The sequence below is a fragment of the Fusarium odoratissimum genome (genome assembly GCF_000260195.1).
Source record: "Fusarium odoratissimum NRRL 54006 unplaced genomic scaffold supercont1.11, whole genome shotgun sequence".
NCBI classification, from domain to species: Eukaryota; Fungi; Ascomycota; class Sordariomycetes; order Hypocreales; family Nectriaceae; genus Fusarium; species Fusarium odoratissimum.
In genome coordinates, this window is record NW_022158697.1 from 475816 (window position 1) to 493887 (window position 18072).

Below are 18072 nucleotides of genomic sequence, written 5' to 3' on the forward strand. Positions count from 1 at the left end.
GAATCATGATCATGATTTTATCCAGGTAAGATTATGGCCATATCGAATTTGTCAATTGCTGTGAAGAAGCCTCGATATCGATGTGAAGCGAATATCGCATTGCCAGGTGTGAAGCTGGTGTCCTCATTCTCTTCCAATTAAATATTATGATATTACGGTATATGCTTGGATCATGTCTCGACCTTCGCTTCTGTCTTTCGTTTCCTCACTCCATCTTCCGTTCTATCCTTCTCCTTGATCAAAACACTCTTCTCATCCTCATCCTTCCCTAGTACCCAACTCTCAACTACCTCCCTAACCTCCTTAACTTTCCCATGCTTCTTCCTCCCCTGGTCCATCTTCCAAATATACGCATTATACACCACAACCTCCGCAATAGCAACAAGAATACTCCCTCCCATCGTCAGAAACATCCGTGCCGGCAAACTCCACCACCGAGCTGTAACCCATAATGTTCCTGCGACGCCGGCGATACTGACGAGGAAGTTGATGATCAGCGTGACTTGCTTGTGCACTTCTTCCATCGCCATGTCGTCGTCGCCGAGGTCTGCGGAGGATGTTGGTCGATTTGCGGCGGCGAAGGCGGCGGCGCTGGAGGGGAAGTGGTCTTTGAAGGTTTCGTGTTGGGGAGGTGGGTTTATCATTCGTTCGTAGGTGCGGGCTTCTTCTTCGCGGCGGAGACGGGCCATTAGAGCTTTGTATTCGGGGGACTACAGTGGTCAGTATGAGGAACGAAGAAGAGGAGATCTGGGATGACTTACGGGTTCGGGTTTGGGAGGCGGAGGAGGGATGTAGACTGATGCGCCGCGAAGAAGTTGTTCGAGGGTGAAGTATGAGTTGCCTTGAGCTTTCAGTTGCTTCCACAGATCAACTATTTGGCCATGCGATATGGGATTTCCAAGTTTCGGGTCGTCTAAAGTAGGTTCTTTGGTGGGTTGTTGTGATTCTTGTTCCTCTGTTCCGTCATGATCTTCGATTTGTGGTGTTTCTGTAGCTTCGACAATCGACAACGCCTCCAGAATAGAGGACGTCATTGTGAGTAGCACCATGTTGTTCTGTAGCACTTCTTATGCAAGTTATCGTGTTCAAACAACCGGTACAAGCTCAATAGTGGTAAAGTCGTGGTGAGCTGTCGTTGATGCTTAATTGAAACGTATCAAAGGCCAAAGCTTGATCAACAGGCATCTATTTCCAGGCCAGTTCCGTAGCGATTCATCCGCTGACGCTTAGCTCAACGGCCCCATACCCAGTCCGTCCAATCACATTCCGTCTCTTGACGGCCTGTTATCGGCTGCCCGCCGAACGGACCCGCAAACCCCCCGGCTTAGCAGAACACAGCTAGAGCTGGAAAAGTTTAGAGAATCGGATCAATCGAGAATCCAGCAGCCATCGAACAAAATTTCCCTCGCCATTGACGATCTCGAACTACCACCGCCTACGAACGTCCCGGACAAGACGATATAATTAAACGAATGCCGTTATAACACTCGATTTATTCACCGTCTGGGAATTATCCATAAAGGTCCGCTACGATGCTCCGTCCGGGGGCCTCGGTGGTGCGCGGCACTATGAACAGACAGGCCTTGTGGACGAGGACAAGCGCTGCTGCTCCGGCTTGCGCTCTGTGCAGACAATTGACCGTCAGTCGATCTCCCTCGAGGATACACAGCGCTTCGTTGCATACTAGTCCTCGAAGGGACTCAGCCTGGGGTGCGGCTGTTCAAGTCGCTTCCAACGTTGTAAGCAATGTCGTTAAGAAGGCTTCCAAGGATGCAATGCATGTCGATCCTCTGCGGACTGTCGCCAAAGAGATGAAGTTCCTCACGGGCAACATTCGAAAACTCCTCGGTTCTGGTCATCCTTCGCTTGACCGTGCTGCCAAATATTATACCCAGGCTGAGGGCAAGCATGTCAGACCATTGATCGTTCTCCTCATGAGCAGAGCTACATATCTCTGCCCAAAGACTCCTCCTACGGCTCCTATAGTTACTCACCGTGGCGTCGACACTTCGATATCGCCAGCTCAGATCCTCGCCGATGTGAACCCCTCTGCTCAGCCTCTATCATCTCTCGAACAAGAAGTCCCCGATGCAAACTCCGATATTCTTCCCAGCCAGCGACGGCTTGCCGAAATCACGGAGCTGATCCACACGGCTTCTCTCCTTCACGACGACGTTATCGATCACTCTATTTCTCGACGTGGTTCGCCCTCGGCAAATTTGGAGTTTGGCAACAAGATGGCTGTTCTGGCTGGTGATTTCTTGCTAGGCAGGGCATCTGTTGCGCTGGCTCGTCTTCGAAACCCAGAGGTTGTCGAGCTGCTGGCTACTGTTATTGCTAACCTCGTGGAGGGCGAGTTCATGCAGCTTAAGAACACGGAGCGGGACGAGAGGAATCCCAAGTGGTCGGAGGAGACTGTCACATACTACCTGCAAAAGACGTACCTCAAGACTGCATCGCTTATCTCAAAGTCTTGCCGAGCTGCCGCTTTGCTGGGTAACACGGATGCTGTGACAGTCGATGCAGCTTACTCGTATGGACGAAACCTGGGATTGGCTTTCCAGTTGGTAGACGACCTTTTGGATTATACACAGAGCGGATCGGATCTGGGTAAGCCTGCGGGGGCAGATTTGGAGCTGGGACTCGCGACGGCACCACTGCTATTTGCTTGGAAGCAGATGCCGGAACTCGGAGCCCTCGTTGGCCGCAAGTTTGCCCAGGAGGGTGACGTACAAAGGGTAAGTTGGCTGCATTCACTCTTTGTCACCCGACGAATCACATCTGTTGGAGATAATCCATGCTAACAACGGCACAGGCACGTGAGTTGGTTCTTCAGAGCGACGGTATTGAGCAGACGAGGGCTCTCGCGCAAGAATACGTGGATAAAGCTATTGCCTCGATTGCGGAATTCCCCGAGAGTGAGGCTAAGGACGGATTGATTGAGATGGCGCATAAGTCGCTCAAGCGACAGAAGTAACGGACATAACTTACAGGGAGGGAAAGATGAAAAAGGCGGGATATACGCCGTGTACGAATATCGCATCACATCGCATCACATTTATTTTTTTCGTGACGGAGGACGAGAGAAAAAGCAACATTTTGGTCAAAAAGTCATGGGAGGGTTTTTGGTCAGCTGGGGCATGGCGGTGTACTGTATGATTGTGCTTAGACTCCCTTTGTTACAGAACGAGAACGTCTAGATGGGACAGGAAAGTGATGCATGTATGATTATACTGTTCTTACTATTTACTGTACTTAACGTGTCATAAGAGGGCGTGAGCTTGGCAAGGGAGCTTTAGACTTTGGTAACCTCGGGTACGGAGGATGTGTGTATGCTGAACTTGATGTTTTGATCGAGTAATACCCATGTAATACTCGCTGTGATGATGGAGTGTTGCCGAATTAGGTGATCGAGTAATCCCCAGTTAGATCATGATCAATGCACCTCCGCGGGGGCAACAACAACACCACGACGATGGGCTTTTGATCGAGTAATGAAAACGTGTTCTGCAGTCATTCGGCCCTCAACACGAGAACACACCTGCTGACTGTTCTTCTCGTAGACCCCGAATAGCCTCAGTGCACCAAGAAAAGCCATAAAAACCCGAAAACTAACGAATACATCCGAAGCCGCACCGTTGGGAACTTACCTATCCCGCGATGGCATTACTCGATGGTTACTCGATTCAATCACCATCGGCGTGAAGGGTTCAGTGTCTGATTGGCCAGGCGGACGTCGGCAGTGTCCGATGGACCCTGAAATTCTGGATTTTTCGAGGCTCGATAAGCTAAGCTTTTCTGTAAGTGGGACCTGAAAGCCGCAACGGGGATCAGGAACAGCAAACTGGAACTTGAGGTTTTGATCGAATAATGAAATATGTACGATATTTCCCCGAGCCGAGAAATCTCGATAAGAGCGAGGCCATTCCCGGATTCTGGGGGTGGCTTTTTCTTCCCTCTTCCCCTTCTTTTCTGTAGAGCAACACTCGTTGAACCAATTGTCTTGTCCTCTTTGATAAGGAAATTCTCCGATCACTCGATCTTAGCCTGCGCTCTTATCTTTATCTGCGCCGTCCTCATCTGACGTTTGTTCTTATCTTTGAAGCCAACACAACCCCACCAATCCCGTGGTCAGCCCCTCCAACAGGTGTAGAGATAAGGGATAAGAGAAGACCTCGGCGAGAAGCACGAGGACGAAAAGGGATAGAAACTAGGATTCCCCGGATTTTTTGATAAGCTGTAGCTTTATCTTTTTTGTTTGAGATTGAGTTTCGTTCTCTTTTTTTCTTTTCTTTATTCCTCCCCTGTTTGGTTCAGCAACGCTGTTTTTGCCCATCATGACAACTTCAAACGCTGAGCAATACCCTGAGGGCCCTCTCTCCGTCCTCGTATCCTCTCGAGTAGTCGTCACTCTCCCCGATGACTCTCTCGCCATCACTCCTGCTTCCATTGTCGTCAGCCCCATCACCGGAAAGATCATCTCTGTCATCCCCGAAGTCCTCCCCCCAACAAGCTTCCCTGCTGGTACAGAGTACGTCGACCATACTCCTAAGCTTCTCCTGCCCGGTCTCGTCGACGCTCATGTTCACTTGAACGAGCCTGGTCGTACGGAGTGGGAGGGCTTCTGGACTGGTACCCGTGCTGCTGCTAGCGGTGGTGTCACTACCGTTGTTGATATGCCGCTGAATGCTATTCCTCCTACGACCACTCTTAGTGGGTTTGAGGAGAAGTTGAGGGCGAGTCGGGGACAGTGCTGGGTTGATGTTGGATTTTATGGCGGTGTTATTCCTGGTAATGCTGATGAGCTGAGACCTCTTGTTGAAGCTGGTGTTCGAGGATTTAAAGGATTCTTGATCGAGTCTGGTGTAAGTTTCCTGTTTTGTAAGTTGAGTCGCAAGCTGACATTCATAGGTTGATGAGTTCCCTGCCGTGTCTTCCAAAGACATCGCCCTCGCCATGGAGACTCTCAAGGACAGCCCTACCACTCTCATGTTCCACGCCGAAATGATCCCTCCCATTACTCAATCCGTCGGCGATGACGTTCAGACCTCAGAGGCTCCGCTCGCTCCCACCGGTGAACTCACCGCATACAAGACCTTCCTCGAATCTCGACCCCCTGCTTTCGAAACATATGCCATCGAGGAGATTCTCAGCCAAGCACACATTGCCCCCTCGCTACACCTTCACATCGTTCACCTGTCTGCTACCCAGTGCATTCCTCTCCTCAAGGCAGCTCGCAAGGCAGGCATCAACATTACAGCTGAGACTTGCTTCCACTACCTCGGCCTTACAGCTGAGGAGATCGAGAAGGGCGACACTCGACACAAGTGCTGTCCTCCTATTCGCGAGGGAAAGAACCGCGATGGTCTTTGGGAAGAGCTCGTCGCTGAGGACTCATGCATCAAGACTGTTGTGTCGGATCACTCACCCTGCACACCCCAGCTCAAGCTCCTCCCTCAGCATCTCGACACCGACCGACCCAACATCCCCCACAATGACTCAGGCATCGACGTAACACACTCTGAAGCCCAGAACGCCGAAAAGGAACGCGGTGATTTCTTCGCAGCCTGGGGCGGCATCTCCTCAGTCGGTCTTGGTCTCCCCATCCTTCACACCGCAGCCAAGAAGCGCAGCGCCTTCTCCAAGACACCCAGCATCACCGACATTGTTCGTCTTTGCTGCCAAGCCACAGCCGCCCAAGTCGGTCTTTCGCATCGCAAGGGCGCTATCAGAGTCGGCATGGATGCAGATATCTGTGTCTTCGACGATGCAGACGAGTGGACGTTTTCACAGGGCGATATGCGATGGAAGAACCGCTGTTCACCGTGGGAAGGCCATCAATTCACTGGTCGTGTGAAGGAGACTTGGCTGCGTGGTAACAAGGTTTTTGAGCTTGGAGCGGCCAACTCTGGGTTTGTGGTTGGCAAGCCTTTGGGCGAGAGCATCACTGAGAAGCGAACATTTTGAAATGATTTGATGATGAGATAGCATTTTGGGCGTTGGCGGATAGAATTGTATTTTATTATCATCTATGTCTTGGGTTTGTGTTTTTCTTATCGAATAGCATGAGTAATGAGATTGAAGATTGATGAGATTGTGGCGTCATTGGATTGTCTTTGATGTGCATGTGAGCTTTTGATGTGTCTTGAGCGTAGCACGAAGAAAGATGATTTGGAGAAATTGTGGGGTTGACGATGCATTTTGAGATTTGGTGTGAGGCATTTGGAGGTTCTCCTCCGATCTATTGAAGGTCGTTATTTATTATTATTGTTCTATTCTTCATGCTTCTAGTCTAGTCAATTGGCGGAATGAGACGAATCGAGACCTCGATCTAGATGAGCAATATTCGTATTAATTTGAGATATTGAACGGGCTCCTTGACTACCTCTCTTAGCTTCATCCCCTCGTTCAATTTCTTGACCTTGAGTCATTTGCCCCCAGGCAATTCCATTCCACAGCATCATTCGCATTGTTCAACTCATGATTCTTATTAGCTACCCCGTAAAACACTCTTAAACGGATAAGATTACCGTATCATCATGCTATACGAAATAAACCATGTCTCGCGAAAACCGTTAAGAGCTCGCTTAAGTCGCATCGAATCTTAAGAAACCTCGGCTTAGGCGAAAGAGACGGTTGCATCGTTTCGCAGCCGAAGTGGACGCCAAGCGCTAGACATGTTCTCTTTGGGACATGTTAGCGAAAGTTCTTTCCAGGGATCATGGGAGTGATAAGCGAGGTGTAAGCGGCATTGATCATGAAGGTTAGACACCAGGTGAGATTGACTTTCTGAGGGGTTCATTGGCGACTACTGTGCTTATTGTTGAAGGAGTCTTACACAGTCATCCTCTATGACAGTGAGATATAGTTTGGTGTTGTTAGTATAAAGAAGCATGTGAATTGACCTCCCTCTTCAATCCATCCTTGCTCGGAACTGACCAACTCCGAAATATCAACCTTCTCCACGTCAGCAACAATGCACCCTCCACCAACACAATTCCACAAATCACACGCATCGCAAGCCCATCTCCTTCTCGATCAATTCTTTCGGCCTAGATCCTTGCCCCCGCAACCTCGCTTCCATTCCCCGATCTCCACACCCATCAAAAACCTCATCCGACTCTAGAACAAACCCAGCGAATCAGGCGCTCTTCTCGGGTATTAACCTTGGAAGCTCGTTTATGTATACAGACTTGACCATGAATTACCTCTTTGGGACGAGGACCGTTGGGTCTTATGCAGTGGGATCTCTCGTGGAGTGGTGATTGTCGGATTTCGCTTCTTGTTCCTCTTTTTAAGGCTATTATACTGGGCGTCATAGATTTAAACCAGCCTGAATATTCTGGATAATAAGAACGAGCTTACTGATATAACTGCTCTTGATGCTATAATGTCCCGGGCTTGGACCAACAGATAACATTTGGCCTTCGATCGCGCTTACGACAAACTGCAATCATGTCGCATCATGATCCCGACGTTGAGAAGATTGACAGAACCAGTTCGCCGGATCTTTCGATAGATCCTGGTATTCACCATCTTTCCGGGGGCCATCTTTCTCTCGACGATGTTCAAGCTGTTCATGTTCAACTTCACAACTTGGCCGTATCAGTTGACACAGCACCGTCATGGCTTGCTCCCTCGACATACGGAGATTTGTTCTCCTCAAAGTTCAGCACCGCTCCAAAGATGAAGCCGTTACTCAACGCCGTAAACGCCGATCTTCAACCTGGAACGTTAACGGCTATTATTGGAGGCAGTGGCTCGGGAAAGACAACGCTGCTCAACACAGTCGCTGAAAGAGTTCTGAGCTCGAGATTAAGTCAAGAGGGAGCTGTGACGTTTAACGGGAAAGTTGGAGTTCATAATGTTCGAGCTGCGTATGTTATGCAGCAGGATATTCTGCTACCGACACTCACTGTTAGGGAAACGTTGCGATACTCAGCTGATCTGCGACTACCGCCGTCGACGACCGCTGAAGAACGCCATAGAGTTGTTGAAGAAGTCATTCTTGAACTTGGACTGAAAGAATGCGCCGATACACGGATTGGCAACTCGCAGCATCATGGATGTTCAGGTGGCGAGAAACGGCGAACGAGTATTGGTGTACAACTCCTCGCCAACCCATCGGTCCTCTTCCTCGACGAGCCTACGACCGGTCTTGATGCGACGAGTGCATACCAACTTGTACGAACGCTCAAGACCCTTGCGCAAAAGGGGCGCACGATCATAACGACGATTCATCAACCTCGTTCTGAAATCTGGGATCTTTTCGATAATCTTATTGTTCTTACAAAAGGTAGCCCTGTGTTCTCGGGCGCTATCAAAGATGCTGTTCCTTGGTTCGCAGACCTAGGGTTTCAACTCCCTCCTTTCGTTAATCCTGCTGAGTTCATCATTGACATCGCGGCCGTTGATAATCGTACTCCTGAGTTGGAACAAGAAACTTCTGCTAAGGTTGAGAGGTTGAAGAGTGCTTGGAACGAAGCGACGCAGAAGCGGCATCGACCTCTTGATACTGTTGATATTGGCGATGGGAAGAAGAAGAAGGATAAAAAGGCAGAGGAGCATGCGGGTTTCGTGCGACAGCTCACTGTTCTTACCGATCGTACCTTCAAAGTTACATACCGTGATCCCCTCGGTATGGCAGCTACTCTCACCGAAGCTATTTTCATGGGTCTTGTCTGCGGATACCTATTCTTCGATCTCGGTCGCGACCAAGCCGGCATTCGATCTCGTCAGGGTGGACTATACACAGCTGCCGGTCTACAGGGATACCTCATCCTCATCTTCGAAGTCTACCGCATGACATTCGACATTCCCACCTTCGACCGCGAGAACTCTGAAGGATGCGTCGATGCCCTCCCATTTGTACTCTCACGAAGAATCGCACGGATGGTTACAGAAGATGTGGCTGCGCCGTTTCTCTTCTCGGTTATCTTTTACTTCATGGCTGGATTTGATCGTGATGTTGAGAAGTTCTTTACCTTCTTTGCGATCACATTGTTGAACCAGTACATTGCTGTAACGTGTGCCATGACGTGTGTTGCTACGGTTAGACACTTTGCTGGAGCGAGTGTGATAGCAAATCTGGTTTTTACGCTGCAGAGTATGGCTTGTGGAATGTTCATCAACGTGAACAGTCTGCCTGTCTACGTCCGATGGCTCAAATGGCTCACTTACACGGTATGATCCTACACTCACTCATATGTCTAATACTGACATGCGTAGTTCTACGTCTTTAGCGCGTACTGCGGAAACGAGTTTGAAGGGAGTTTCTACGATTGTCCCTTCGGCGACGAATCCGACCCGCGATGTAAACAGTACACGGGCTCATATGTAATGGCATCTCTCGGTTTCCCCAAAGCCTGGGTTGCTAAGCCAATCCTTGTGTGCCTCGCCTTCGTCATATTCTTCGTCGTGCTTTCAGTCATTGGACTTCATATTCTCAAAGTCGAAATGACGATTGCGCGTGCTCGTGTCTCAGATACCGATCTTTCTGCTGGAAAAGAAAAGATGACTGCACGATCAGTCGCAGACGTTCGAGCCATTGACCTGGAACTCAACCAATTCTCGCTTGCTTTGGATAAGAGAACTCAATTGGGGAAGAAATTACCAACAAAGACGATTCTTAATCCTGTAAATGCGACGTTCAGCGCGGGAGTTTTGAATGTGATTATGGGTCCTTCGGGGAGTGGAAAGACATCACTTCTCAACTCAATGGCTCTGAGACTGCGGAATTCCGTGGGGACGAAGTATCGACCAGCTGGAAAGCTCACTTTCAACGGCGCTGTCCCTTCGGATTCGGTTATTCGATCAGTTTGTTCATATGTCTGTCAAGATGATGATGCGCTGCTGCCATCACTTACAGTTCGTGAGACACTCCGCTTTGCCGCTGGTCTTCGCCTGCCGTCTTTCATGAGCAAAGAGGAGAAGAACCGTCGGGCAGAAGATGTATTGTTGAAGATGGGTTTGAAGGATTGTGCTGATAACCTCATTGGGGGTGAACTTGTCAAGGGTATTTCTGGAGGAGAGAAACGTCGAGTTTCCATCGCAGTACAAGTTCTCACTGATCCTCGTATTCTTCTTCTGGACGAACCAACTTCTGGGTTGGATGCTTTTACCGCGAATTCTATCATGGAAGTTCTTCAAGGTCTTGCCAACGAAGGTCGAACTCTTATTCTCACGATCCATCAAGCTCGATCCGATCTGTTCAGGGAGTTTGGAAACGTTTTACTTTTAGCAAGAGGCGGTTCGCAAGTCTACTCTGGTCCTGGAAAGGACATGCTCGGATATCTTGCGCGCCATGGATACGAGTGTCCAACACATACCAACCCGGCTGACTTTGCACTCGATATGATCACTATCGATCTTCAACAGGAAGGAAGAGAGTTGGAGTCTCGAAAGCGAGTTCAGAAACTGATCGATCATTGGAAAGAAGAGAGTTCTTCTACCAACGAAAAGCCTGCTGGCACTCGAGATGAAAGCATCAAAGATACCCCTGAACAACACAACAGCCAGAACACAAGACACCGCCGCTCCTTCAACAAAGCCAACCTCTCAACCCCCGCGGAACTCGGCGCCCTCATCCGCAAACGCGCCCCCATAACAACATCCCTCCCCCTCCTCCTCCACCGCGCCACCATAAACACCTACCGCCAACCCGAGCTCATCGTCGCACGCCTCATGCAAGTAATCGGCCTCGCCCTCGTCCTCGCCCTATTCTTCGCGCCCTTCGACAACGATTACTACTCCGTCCAGAACAGAATGGGCTTTGTGCAGGAGATTGGAGCGTTTTACTTTGTGGGCATGTTGCAGAACACGGCGATCTATCCGAATGAAAGGGATGTGTTTTATAGAGAGGATGATGATGGGGTTTATAGTGTGCATGCGTTCTTGGCGGCATATACGATTCTGGAGGTGCCGTTTGAGATTATCAGTTGTATGATCTTTGGTGTTTTGGGAGTTATTGCTGTTGATCTTCCGCGGACTGCGACGCTGTACTTTGTTTCGGTGTTTGCTTGTTTTGGAATCGTATCATGTGGTGAGTCCTTGGGAATCATGTTCAACACGCTCTTCGGCCACACCGGCTTCGCCGTCAACATCATGGGCGTGTTCCTCGCGCTGGCTAACACAATGGCTGGTATTCTCTCCATCGACATGCCGGAGCTCTTCAAAGCGTTCAACTACCTCTCCCCCATTCGGTACGGCACACGAGCTGTAGCGCCGTACTCACTGCGGGATATTACGTTTACGTGTAATGAGGAGCAGAGACTACAGAATGGGAAGTGTCCGATTGAGACGGGGCAGCAGGTGTTGGAGTTGTATAACTTTGATGTTGATCCTGTTGTTAATGTGGCGTGCTTGGCGGCTTGTGTGGTGGTGTATAGATTACTGGCTTGGGGGTTGTTGAAGATGGCTAGGACTCATTGGAAGGGGAGGAAGAAGAATGATGAGAGCGTGAAGGAATAGAGAGGATGACTAGTGATTAAAGACTCTGAATCAGGAGTCGAAAATAAAGGACAAAAGGTCATCCAAGTTGATCTCAACTCATCATAAGTTATCCTAAACTATCCTAGATCACAAAGAAATATACCCAAGGCTTTTCATAACTTAGGATAGATAAAAGCGCTGGTCACCCGGTAGTGTCCCATCTTGGATCATCCTAAACACCAACAGGCACCAACTATCTCAATAATCCTTAGACTACTCCCTACATACTCGGAGCACAGAGAATCATAAAGATGTGTTCCTTTCTTAAGGACCGCTTCTCTTCCAAGTAACAACACGTGGCATTTCCTGATGCAGAGGCGGGGAACCTGGTGTTGTTGGTCGTGTCTGGCATGTATAACCAACAAGCATGCAAAATGTCAGGCAACATCCCTCGCCAATCACAGGTCTCGCCAAGCATGCATGTTCACCATAAGAATCAGTCCATCCTCCCAATGGTTGAGGCGGTTTAATATCTCAACAGAAGCAATCAATTCACGCTAAGATGGCTGAGACGAACGAACAGCCTGTTGTTATACCGGATGAGCAGGTAAGCAGGTACATTGAGCTTCTGTGAGTACATCTGACCATATTGGTCTAGGAGAATAATGAGTCCACGTTGGGTGAGGTATAGTAACCAATCAATCCATGGCATATCTTAGATGCTAATATGCATGGCTTTAGGACTCTGCATCTACTACAGCAAGTGTATCTGAGTCAATCTTCAATTACCGCTGTGAAAACGGGAGGACGTATCATGCGTACAAAGACGGCAGTAAGTTACACTGTCTCAACTTGTCCAGAGCCTTCTAATTCCACTTCTAGAGTATGTCTTGCCGAATGATGAGAGGGAGAATGAAAGATTAGGTATGACCTGCATTTACATCAGTTTTCAATCTTCAGTTGCTGATTACGTGCCTAGATCTACAGCATAATCTGTTCCTGCTCACCTTTGGCGATAAGCTTGGCCTCGCACCGCCATGTTATCCAGACACAAAAGTGAACCATGTCTTGGACCTGGGAACTGGCACGGGTATTTGGGCAATGGACTTTGCGGATGAACACCCAGAAGCAGAAGTAAGTGCAATTCGAACTATCCTTTCCAACGATTTGGAGAAACTGACGATCTAGGTCATCGGCGTCGACCTCTCCCCTATTCAACCAAGCTTGTGAGTTTTATATACTTGCATGAAATAGTTATCAGTTAGTCTGTACAGTGCTAACTATGTGGTACAGCATCCCCCCTAACGTGACCTTTGAGATTGACGATATCGAAGACGAGTGGACCTACTCAAAGCCATTTGACTACATCCACAGCCGTTTCATGACTTCCTGCATCAGCGACTGGAAGAAATACCTCACCCAATGCTTCCAGTACATCCCCCCTTCACACCCCAACTACAACCCATCTAACCAAATCTCAGAAACTTAACCCCCAACGGCTATCTCGAACTCCAAGAAGCAGATCTCACCATCAAATCCGACGACGACACCGTAAAGCCCGATAACGCACTCCTCAAGTGTCTCAAGCTCCTACAAGAGGCATCAGAGCGGTTTGGGCGTCCTTATGTAGATATCCCAGCGCTAGTAGACGTCATGACGGAGATTGGCTTCGTGGATGTCAAGATCGAGAGGTTCAGGTGGCCGAGCAATTCGTGGCCGAAGGATAAGAAGTATAAAGAGCTGGGGGCTTGGTGCTATGAGAACTTTTCGAGTGGTTTGGAGGCAATTACTATGGCGGCGCTGACGAGGGGACATGGGTGGAGTGTGGAGGATACTACTGTGTTTCTGATGGATGTGAGGAAGACTATGGGGGATAGGAAGGTTCACGCCTACTGGCCGATGTGAGTTCAGCTTCCGGGTCATGCTATCACGTATCAACACTAACCGAATCTTAGTTATTCCATTTACGGGAGGAAGCCGTAGTATAGTAGTCTGAAGAGAGAGCGTTGGTGTTGCGGTACCTGAGAACGTGGGGTTAAGCGCGAGGATGGAGCTATGTAACTCAGCTTTCTTTTTGGGCAAAGCTAAGGTTTCCATTTCGTAACGCCATGCTATTTTTACCGGACAGTTCTTCTCGTGTGACATCTTACACGGCGTTGAAATAGACTTGGTACCTCATGCAGATCATGCAACCAAAAGCTCTAGTACAGGGTCCTAGCGTCACGACATCGGATCAACATCTTGGCGTAACCAAGGGTATCTTGGACCTATAACATCACGGTTCGAGATTACTGAAGCAAGCATCATGGGAGGAATTCAGACGTCTCAATTGATTGCATAGCTAGTAACAAAGCCAGCGACATAAACCACAAACTCCAATGCTCAAAGATGAAATGTACTTGACGTTCCACCAGCAAAGAACAACAGTAACAAAATCCACGTCCAGCAACTATCCTTGCCCCAAATCGCCTTTTGCAGCACCAAGCCAAGTTAGCTCTTGCAGAACCAGAGACAGACAACAGGCTTCTCTCCTTTGTTACCAGTCCTGGACGAGTCCCAGCCAACCTCATCCATGGTCTTGCCGATCTCATCCTTGTCGTCGCCCGTGAATGAGTACCCCTTGTACCACTTGCCATTTCCTCCACTGTAGAGCTCGAAGCAGATGTTCTTCTTGGCTGAGGGATTGGTGCAGCCAAATCCCTTCAGGAGATCGCCTAGTTTCGTCGAGGTGGGAACGTGCGAGGCGATAAAGGGAATCTGGGCGTTCGCCTGCAGCTGCCAAGGGGGGATATCGCTCTTGAATACATGCACCTTGGTATGGTTGGCAGGGAAGAAGTAGTTGTATCCCGGCTCACAGCCAACACCACCAGAGGAGTTCGTCATCTGCGCAGCAGGCATCTTCGGATCAATCTGAGGAATGGGCTGCGCCTGGCGAGGAAGGATGTTACCAGTCCCGTTGGGCTGATGAGCGTAAGTCTGCTGAGTCTGAAACCCAGCAACTGGCCCCTGAGGAGGGAATCCGTAAACGGGCTGGCCATATGCAGCTGTGCCGGGGTACATATAGCCATACACGGGGGGAGCTAGACCAAAGTTATACCCAGGGCCACCAAGATGAGGAACGTACGGCTGACCCTGCGATGGGATCGGTGCACCAACGGGTGAGTAGTTCGGTCGTGAGCCTGTAGCGTCACGACCGTTGATTGGGTTCCAACCAGACATGGTGGTTGTTCACGAGAGGGGAGGGGAGGGGAGTCAGAGAGGTTGCCAGGTATGAACCCAACGACGAACGTTCGGATCGAAAGATGCTTGCCAGAAGCCGGGAACTTGACCTTGGGTTGTTGGATCCCAAGTTGGTGGTATAGCGTATGGCGGAGATTGGCTCCAATATGGAAAGACTCGGTGGGCCGGAGGCACTTGATAGTTCAAAGCTTCGTTGTGATGATAGGATCGTTCTTGGTAGGAAGAGAAGATATCTGAGGAGAGTCAGAATTGTGGAAGACACAGTGCCTTATATAGAGCATTCTGCGCATGAATGTCTGAGGCAAATCTTCAAGGAATCAGTGTTTACCTGAAGAACCTGTCTCCTCAGTGTAACTCTCCGCCACAGACGAAGTATCACTAGACTCGTCGCCAGAGTCCGAATCTATGTCCAAGCGACCAGCGAAGATCTCGGTGCTCCAAAGGACGTTATCTTGTCTGTCGTAGAATGCACCAACAATGATCCACGCCCAGAAAGGTGATTCTTGTGATGCTTCAAGACGTTGGGTGATGATCAGCTTGGAAGCGGGATATGGCAGCGGGACGTCCTCAATAGTCCTACAGTGAACCGGGCTTGAGTTGGACATAAGGACGAGTCTGAAAAACGAACTGAGGAGAATGATGGACGGCTGGTTGACAGGAACAAGTTCGTGAGACGATGGAAGTGTTTATTTATGCTGCTGAGGAACAGAGATCTTGACATGATCAACTACACGTCTTGGCGATGAATCAGGTTCCAAAGCAGAGGTAGTGTAGGCAAGACGTCGGGTTGTTCGTGAGTATGTTCTCACAGGAGTCACGAGACTCATGAGCTGAAAGTGATTCACCAGCCATTACGTCAACCTCGCAGCTATTCTTAAACGACGGCGATGCGGGGTACGATTGGATGAAGTTCCCGGGGCAAAGCTATTCAGGTCAACTTCAGATGTGATACGCAGTTAACGAACACAGCCTCGTGACGGTACAACCCTGTCAGCGTGTCGTGCATCACACATGAACTTGCCACACGGCTCGGTTGATGCCTGGTATCCAATCACTTGGCTTGGTTCGTAGTGGTTGTCCGCCTGAAAATGCAGTGAATATCTGGTTCGTCAGAGCAGCTGGAATGGTTGTAATCATGCATTAGATCGACAGGACATGCTGTGAGTGAACATGCAACACCATTCAGATCGGGCGACAGTTGGTTGTGAATGGCGCAGGTCAAAAACAGTTGATGGACAATGCATAGTGAATCGATTCAATTCAGATTAACTCCGTGACGCTTTCCTGAGTATTGTAGACTGACAAAATTGAAAAAAGATGGCGAAAGGCATTTGATAAGAGTCGAAGAAATGATTGGATGTGTGAAGCCGGTTCTGCTGGTGTCGATGTCGACATCAGGTCATGAGATCCGACGCACATCAGGCGGCATGGAAGAGCCGCATTGGCAGATTCGGCAACTCTGCCTGAATCAGTCTTCATCGCTTGTGGCTTCAACAACTCGAACTCCGCCTCCCTTCTTAGCCGACTCAATCTCCCTCTTCTGTTGCTGCTGCTGTCTCTTTCCAACCTCATTCACCAAACCCTTTAAATAGACCTCAGCCTGAACAGTAGCGCTGTACGCAGCCGGTGTCCAGTTCCAAATGTTGCGCTTATGTATATCCGCGCCCGCCGCCAGCAGCGTTCGCAGCACCAACAAGTTTCCGTTCCCGCTCGCAAAATGTAGTGCCGTATTTCCTTCCACGTCCGCACGGCGGACTGCGTCGTAAGGTCCCCCTGGGACAAAGGTAAGGAGGAGTTGAACAATAGTGTCGTGTCCGCCAAGACTAGCTTCCATCACGGCATCACGACCTCGAATGTCGCGACGAAGAATGCATGTTTTGTCGTGTTCGCAGAGGAGTTGTACAACCTCGGTATGGCCACCGGCTGAGGCGAGCATCAGCGCTGTTTGATGGGTCTCGTTGAGTGCGGGGACTGGATCTTCGTGGCCGAGTTGCAGGAGTACTTCGCAGACTTCGCGGTGACCTAGGGAGGCTGCTAGGTGCATGTTCGAATTGGAGAGGCCGGATGGTGAAGAGTCGGGGTTGAGGAGAAGATTGGGATGTGTCTTCAGAATTCGGCGGAGAAGAGTCGCATCATTGGCATGAATTGCCCGACGGACGCGAATAGAGGGTTCAATCCTGTTGTCTGTTAGTCCTGGGCATAATGATCTCGAGTTGGTGCTCTCACATGATGGAGGGTGACTGGTCATGACGGTTGCGATTGGAGGTCAAGAATCATGCCGCGCAATCGCGAAAAAACGAGAATCGAATAGAACAAAGAAAAGAAAGGCAGTTTACAGGCTGAAGATAGATAATGTTAATGACACGTTAGAGAAAGGAAACGCTAAATGAGGCCGTTGTAGAAGTAATGAAAGAGGGGAAGGGAATGGAAGCAAGCAACAGAGTTGCCGTTGACGATAAGATTCCAGGAAAGCTTAACTCGAGGAAGTGCTGCGCCCGTTTGCAGCAAGCAGCTCCTCATGAAACAGGCGGCGCGGACCCCACATTGCGCTGACATCCACTAACTTAGCTTACCCGCTGTTCGTTGCACGAGCCTAAGAGAACTCGAGAAGAGGTGCGTGAAAGCAGCTGGCAATAAGTGGCTTTAGCTGGGCTTTACTTGGAATCGAGATGTGAAAGAGTATATTGATTTCTTGCCGCAGGTAATCTCCATCATGGTTTGTTGTTGGTATCATGAAACGGTTGAAGCTCAATCGAGACCCACTGTCCTAAGCGCTGTCATGGACTTTGGCTTGTGACGATGAAGCTTCATCGACGTCAGATTTACCCTATAGATTGAGGCGGCTCCTGTTTGTTTACATGGCATTGGATCAAAACAGTTTATTTACACGGAACCTATGCTAGTTCTTGATAGAAAGTCGTCAGAATAGCCAGAGGGGCATTTTCATAATCCTTTCACTTTGCACAAAGCTTTCCCAATTCAATCATCCAAATCCTTGAGTTCAAGGGCTACCACCAAGTTGGGCCAAGGTTTGCCTCAGCAGAGCGATTTCCTTTTCTTCCACAACAAACAACACAAGCTTTTACTGGCCAACTCACTAAACCTCAAGCTGTCATGTTCCAGGCTCTTACAAAATCTTATCCCATCCACAACCTCACCAGCACCCAACAACAGAACACCAAGATCTCATCAATAGATACTACGTCGTCTCGTCAATATAATACCACTTTCTGGCTACTGATCTCAACACACGGGCTTGATCACCCGGCGAAGCACGCCCGGTTAGCTCAATCGGTAGAGCGTGAGACTCTTAAGAGTTCACAATCTCAAGGTTGCGGGTTCGACCCCCGCATCGGGCTGTTCCTATAAATACATATTCATGATTGAGATGTGCTTTCTTTT

At 49.3% G+C, this 18072-nt stretch overlaps 8 protein-coding genes and 1 non-coding gene across 11 annotated transcripts; 5 read left to right on the plus strand and 4 right to left on the minus strand.

Annotated features, from left to right (window-relative positions):
• Window positions 1–25: 25 nt before the first annotated feature.
• FOIG_07612 (uncharacterized protein) lies at window positions 26–2763 on the minus strand. 3 transcript variants are annotated; one of them, XM_031207197.1, is made up of 3 exons: window positions 2445–2763; window positions 762–2318; window positions 26–710 (listed from the first exon to the last, which is right to left on the minus strand). In XM_031207197.1, exons 2-3 carry the CDS (start codon window positions 1047–1049, stop codon window positions 171–173), a joined length of 828 nt encoding a protein of 275 aa, XP_031062730.1. In that variant the 5' UTR covers window positions 1050–2318; window positions 2445–2763; the 3' UTR covers window positions 26–170. The 3 variants fall into 3 exon arrangements, with proteins under 3 accessions (XP_031062730.1, XP_031062731.1, XP_031062729.1); XM_031207198.1 differs by having other exon boundaries at window positions 32–710; window positions 762–2321; XM_031207196.1 differs by having other exon boundaries at window positions 32–710; window positions 762–2763.
• FOIG_07613 (hexaprenyl pyrophosphate synthase, mitochondrial) lies at window positions 1338–3579 on the plus strand. Its single transcript, XM_031207199.1, has 2 exons — window positions 1338–2738; window positions 2816–3579. The coding sequence occupies exons 1-2, from the start codon at window positions 1533–1535 to the stop codon at window positions 2975–2977; spliced, it is 1368 nt and encodes a 455-aa protein (XP_031062732.1). The 5' UTR covers window positions 1338–1532; the 3' UTR covers window positions 2978–3579.
• Window positions 3580–3872: 293 nt separating this feature from the next.
• On the plus strand, window positions 3873–6427 carry FOIG_07614 (allantoinase). The gene is made up of 2 exons (XM_031207200.1): window positions 3873–4865; window positions 4912–6427. Exons 1-2 carry the CDS (start codon window positions 4338–4340, stop codon window positions 5965–5967), a joined length of 1584 nt encoding a protein of 527 aa, XP_031062733.1. The 5' UTR covers window positions 3873–4337; the 3' UTR covers window positions 5968–6427.
• Window positions 6428–6857: 430 nt separating this feature from the next.
• On the plus strand, window positions 6858–11712 carry FOIG_07615 (ATPase). The gene is made up of 2 exons (XM_031207201.1): window positions 6858–9183; window positions 9229–11712. The coding sequence occupies exons 1-2, from the start codon at window positions 7456–7458 to the stop codon at window positions 11467–11469; spliced, it is 3969 nt and encodes a 1322-aa protein (XP_031062734.1). The 5' UTR covers window positions 6858–7455; the 3' UTR covers window positions 11470–11712.
• Window positions 11713–11898: 186 nt separating this feature from the next.
• Window positions 11899–13832, plus strand: FOIG_07616 (uncharacterized protein). Its single transcript, XM_031207202.1, has 9 exons — window positions 11899–12037; window positions 12089–12115; window positions 12172–12262; window positions 12313–12354; window positions 12410–12564; window positions 12619–12656; window positions 12724–12861; window positions 12912–13331; window positions 13386–13832. The coding sequence occupies exons 1-9, from the start codon at window positions 11993–11995 to the stop codon at window positions 13411–13413; spliced, it is 984 nt and encodes a 327-aa protein (XP_031062735.1). The 5' UTR covers window positions 11899–11992; the 3' UTR covers window positions 13414–13832.
• An 88-nt stretch (window positions 13833–13920) lies between these two features.
• FOIG_07617 (uncharacterized protein) lies at window positions 13921–14649 on the minus strand (the record flags this gene model as incomplete). The annotated part of the gene is made up of 1 exon (XM_031207203.1): window positions 13921–14649. One exon carries the CDS (start codon window positions 14647–14649, stop codon window positions 13921–13923), a length of 729 nt encoding a protein of 242 aa, XP_031062736.1.
• A 33-nt stretch (window positions 14650–14682) lies between these two features.
• FOIG_07618 (uncharacterized protein) lies at window positions 14683–15275 on the minus strand (the record flags this gene model as incomplete). Its single annotated transcript, XM_031207204.1, has 2 exons — window positions 14683–14903; window positions 14999–15275. The coding sequence occupies 2 exons, from the start codon at window positions 15273–15275 to the stop codon at window positions 14683–14685; spliced, it is 498 nt and encodes a 165-aa protein (XP_031062737.1).
• A 425-nt stretch (window positions 15276–15700) lies between these two features.
• On the minus strand, window positions 15701–17176 carry FOIG_07619 (uncharacterized protein). The gene is made up of 2 exons (XM_031207205.1): window positions 16897–17176; window positions 15701–16847 (listed from the first exon to the last, which is right to left on the minus strand). Coding segments are annotated over exons 1-2 (711 nt in total). The 5' UTR covers window positions 16899–17176; the 3' UTR covers window positions 15701–16138.
• Window positions 17177–17946: 770 nt separating this feature from the next.
• Window positions 17947–18029, plus strand: FOIG_07620. Its single transcript has one exon. It is a non-coding gene; the product is annotated as a tRNA-Lys (tRNA).
• Window positions 18030–18072: the final 43 nt, after the last annotated feature.

Bases quoted from the DNA above. Each gene is read 5' to 3' on its own strand.
- FOIG_07612 (XM_031207197.1), bottom strand. From the start codon at position 1,049: ATGGTGCTACTCACAATGACGTCCTCTATTCTGGAGGCGTTGTCGATT. The intron at 711-761 runs GTAAGTCATCCC...TGACCACTGTAG, and splicing joins CGCCTCCCAAACCCGAACCC to TCCCCCGAATACAAAGCTCT.
- FOIG_07613 (XM_031207199.1), top strand. From the start codon at position 1,533: ATGCTCCGTCCGGGGGCCTCGGTGGTGCGCGGCACTATGAACAGACAG. The intron at 2,739-2,815 runs GTAAGTTGGCTG...ACAACGGCACAG, and splicing joins AGGAGGGTGACGTACAAAGG to GCACGTGAGTTGGTTCTTCA.
- FOIG_07614 (XM_031207200.1), top strand. From the start codon at position 4,338: ATGACAACTTCAAACGCTGAGCAATACCCTGAGGGCCCTCTCTCCGTC. The intron at 4,866-4,911 runs GTAAGTTTCCTG...TGACATTCATAG, and splicing joins GATTCTTGATCGAGTCTGGT to GTTGATGAGTTCCCTGCCGT.
- FOIG_07615 (XM_031207201.1), top strand. From the start codon at position 7,456: ATGTCGCATCATGATCCCGACGTTGAGAAGATTGACAGAACCAGTTCG. The intron at 9,184-9,228 runs GTATGATCCTAC...TGACATGCGTAG, and splicing joins TCAAATGGCTCACTTACACG to TTCTACGTCTTTAGCGCGTA.
- FOIG_07616 (XM_031207202.1), top strand. From the start codon at position 11,993: ATGGCTGAGACGAACGAACAGCCTGTTGTTATACCGGATGAGCAG. The intron at 12,038-12,088 runs GTAAGCAGGTAC...ATATTGGTCTAG, and splicing joins TTGTTATACCGGATGAGCAG to GAGAATAATGAGTCCACGTT. The intron at 12,116-12,171 runs GTATAGTAACCA...GCATGGCTTTAG, and splicing joins ATGAGTCCACGTTGGGTGAG to GACTCTGCATCTACTACAGC.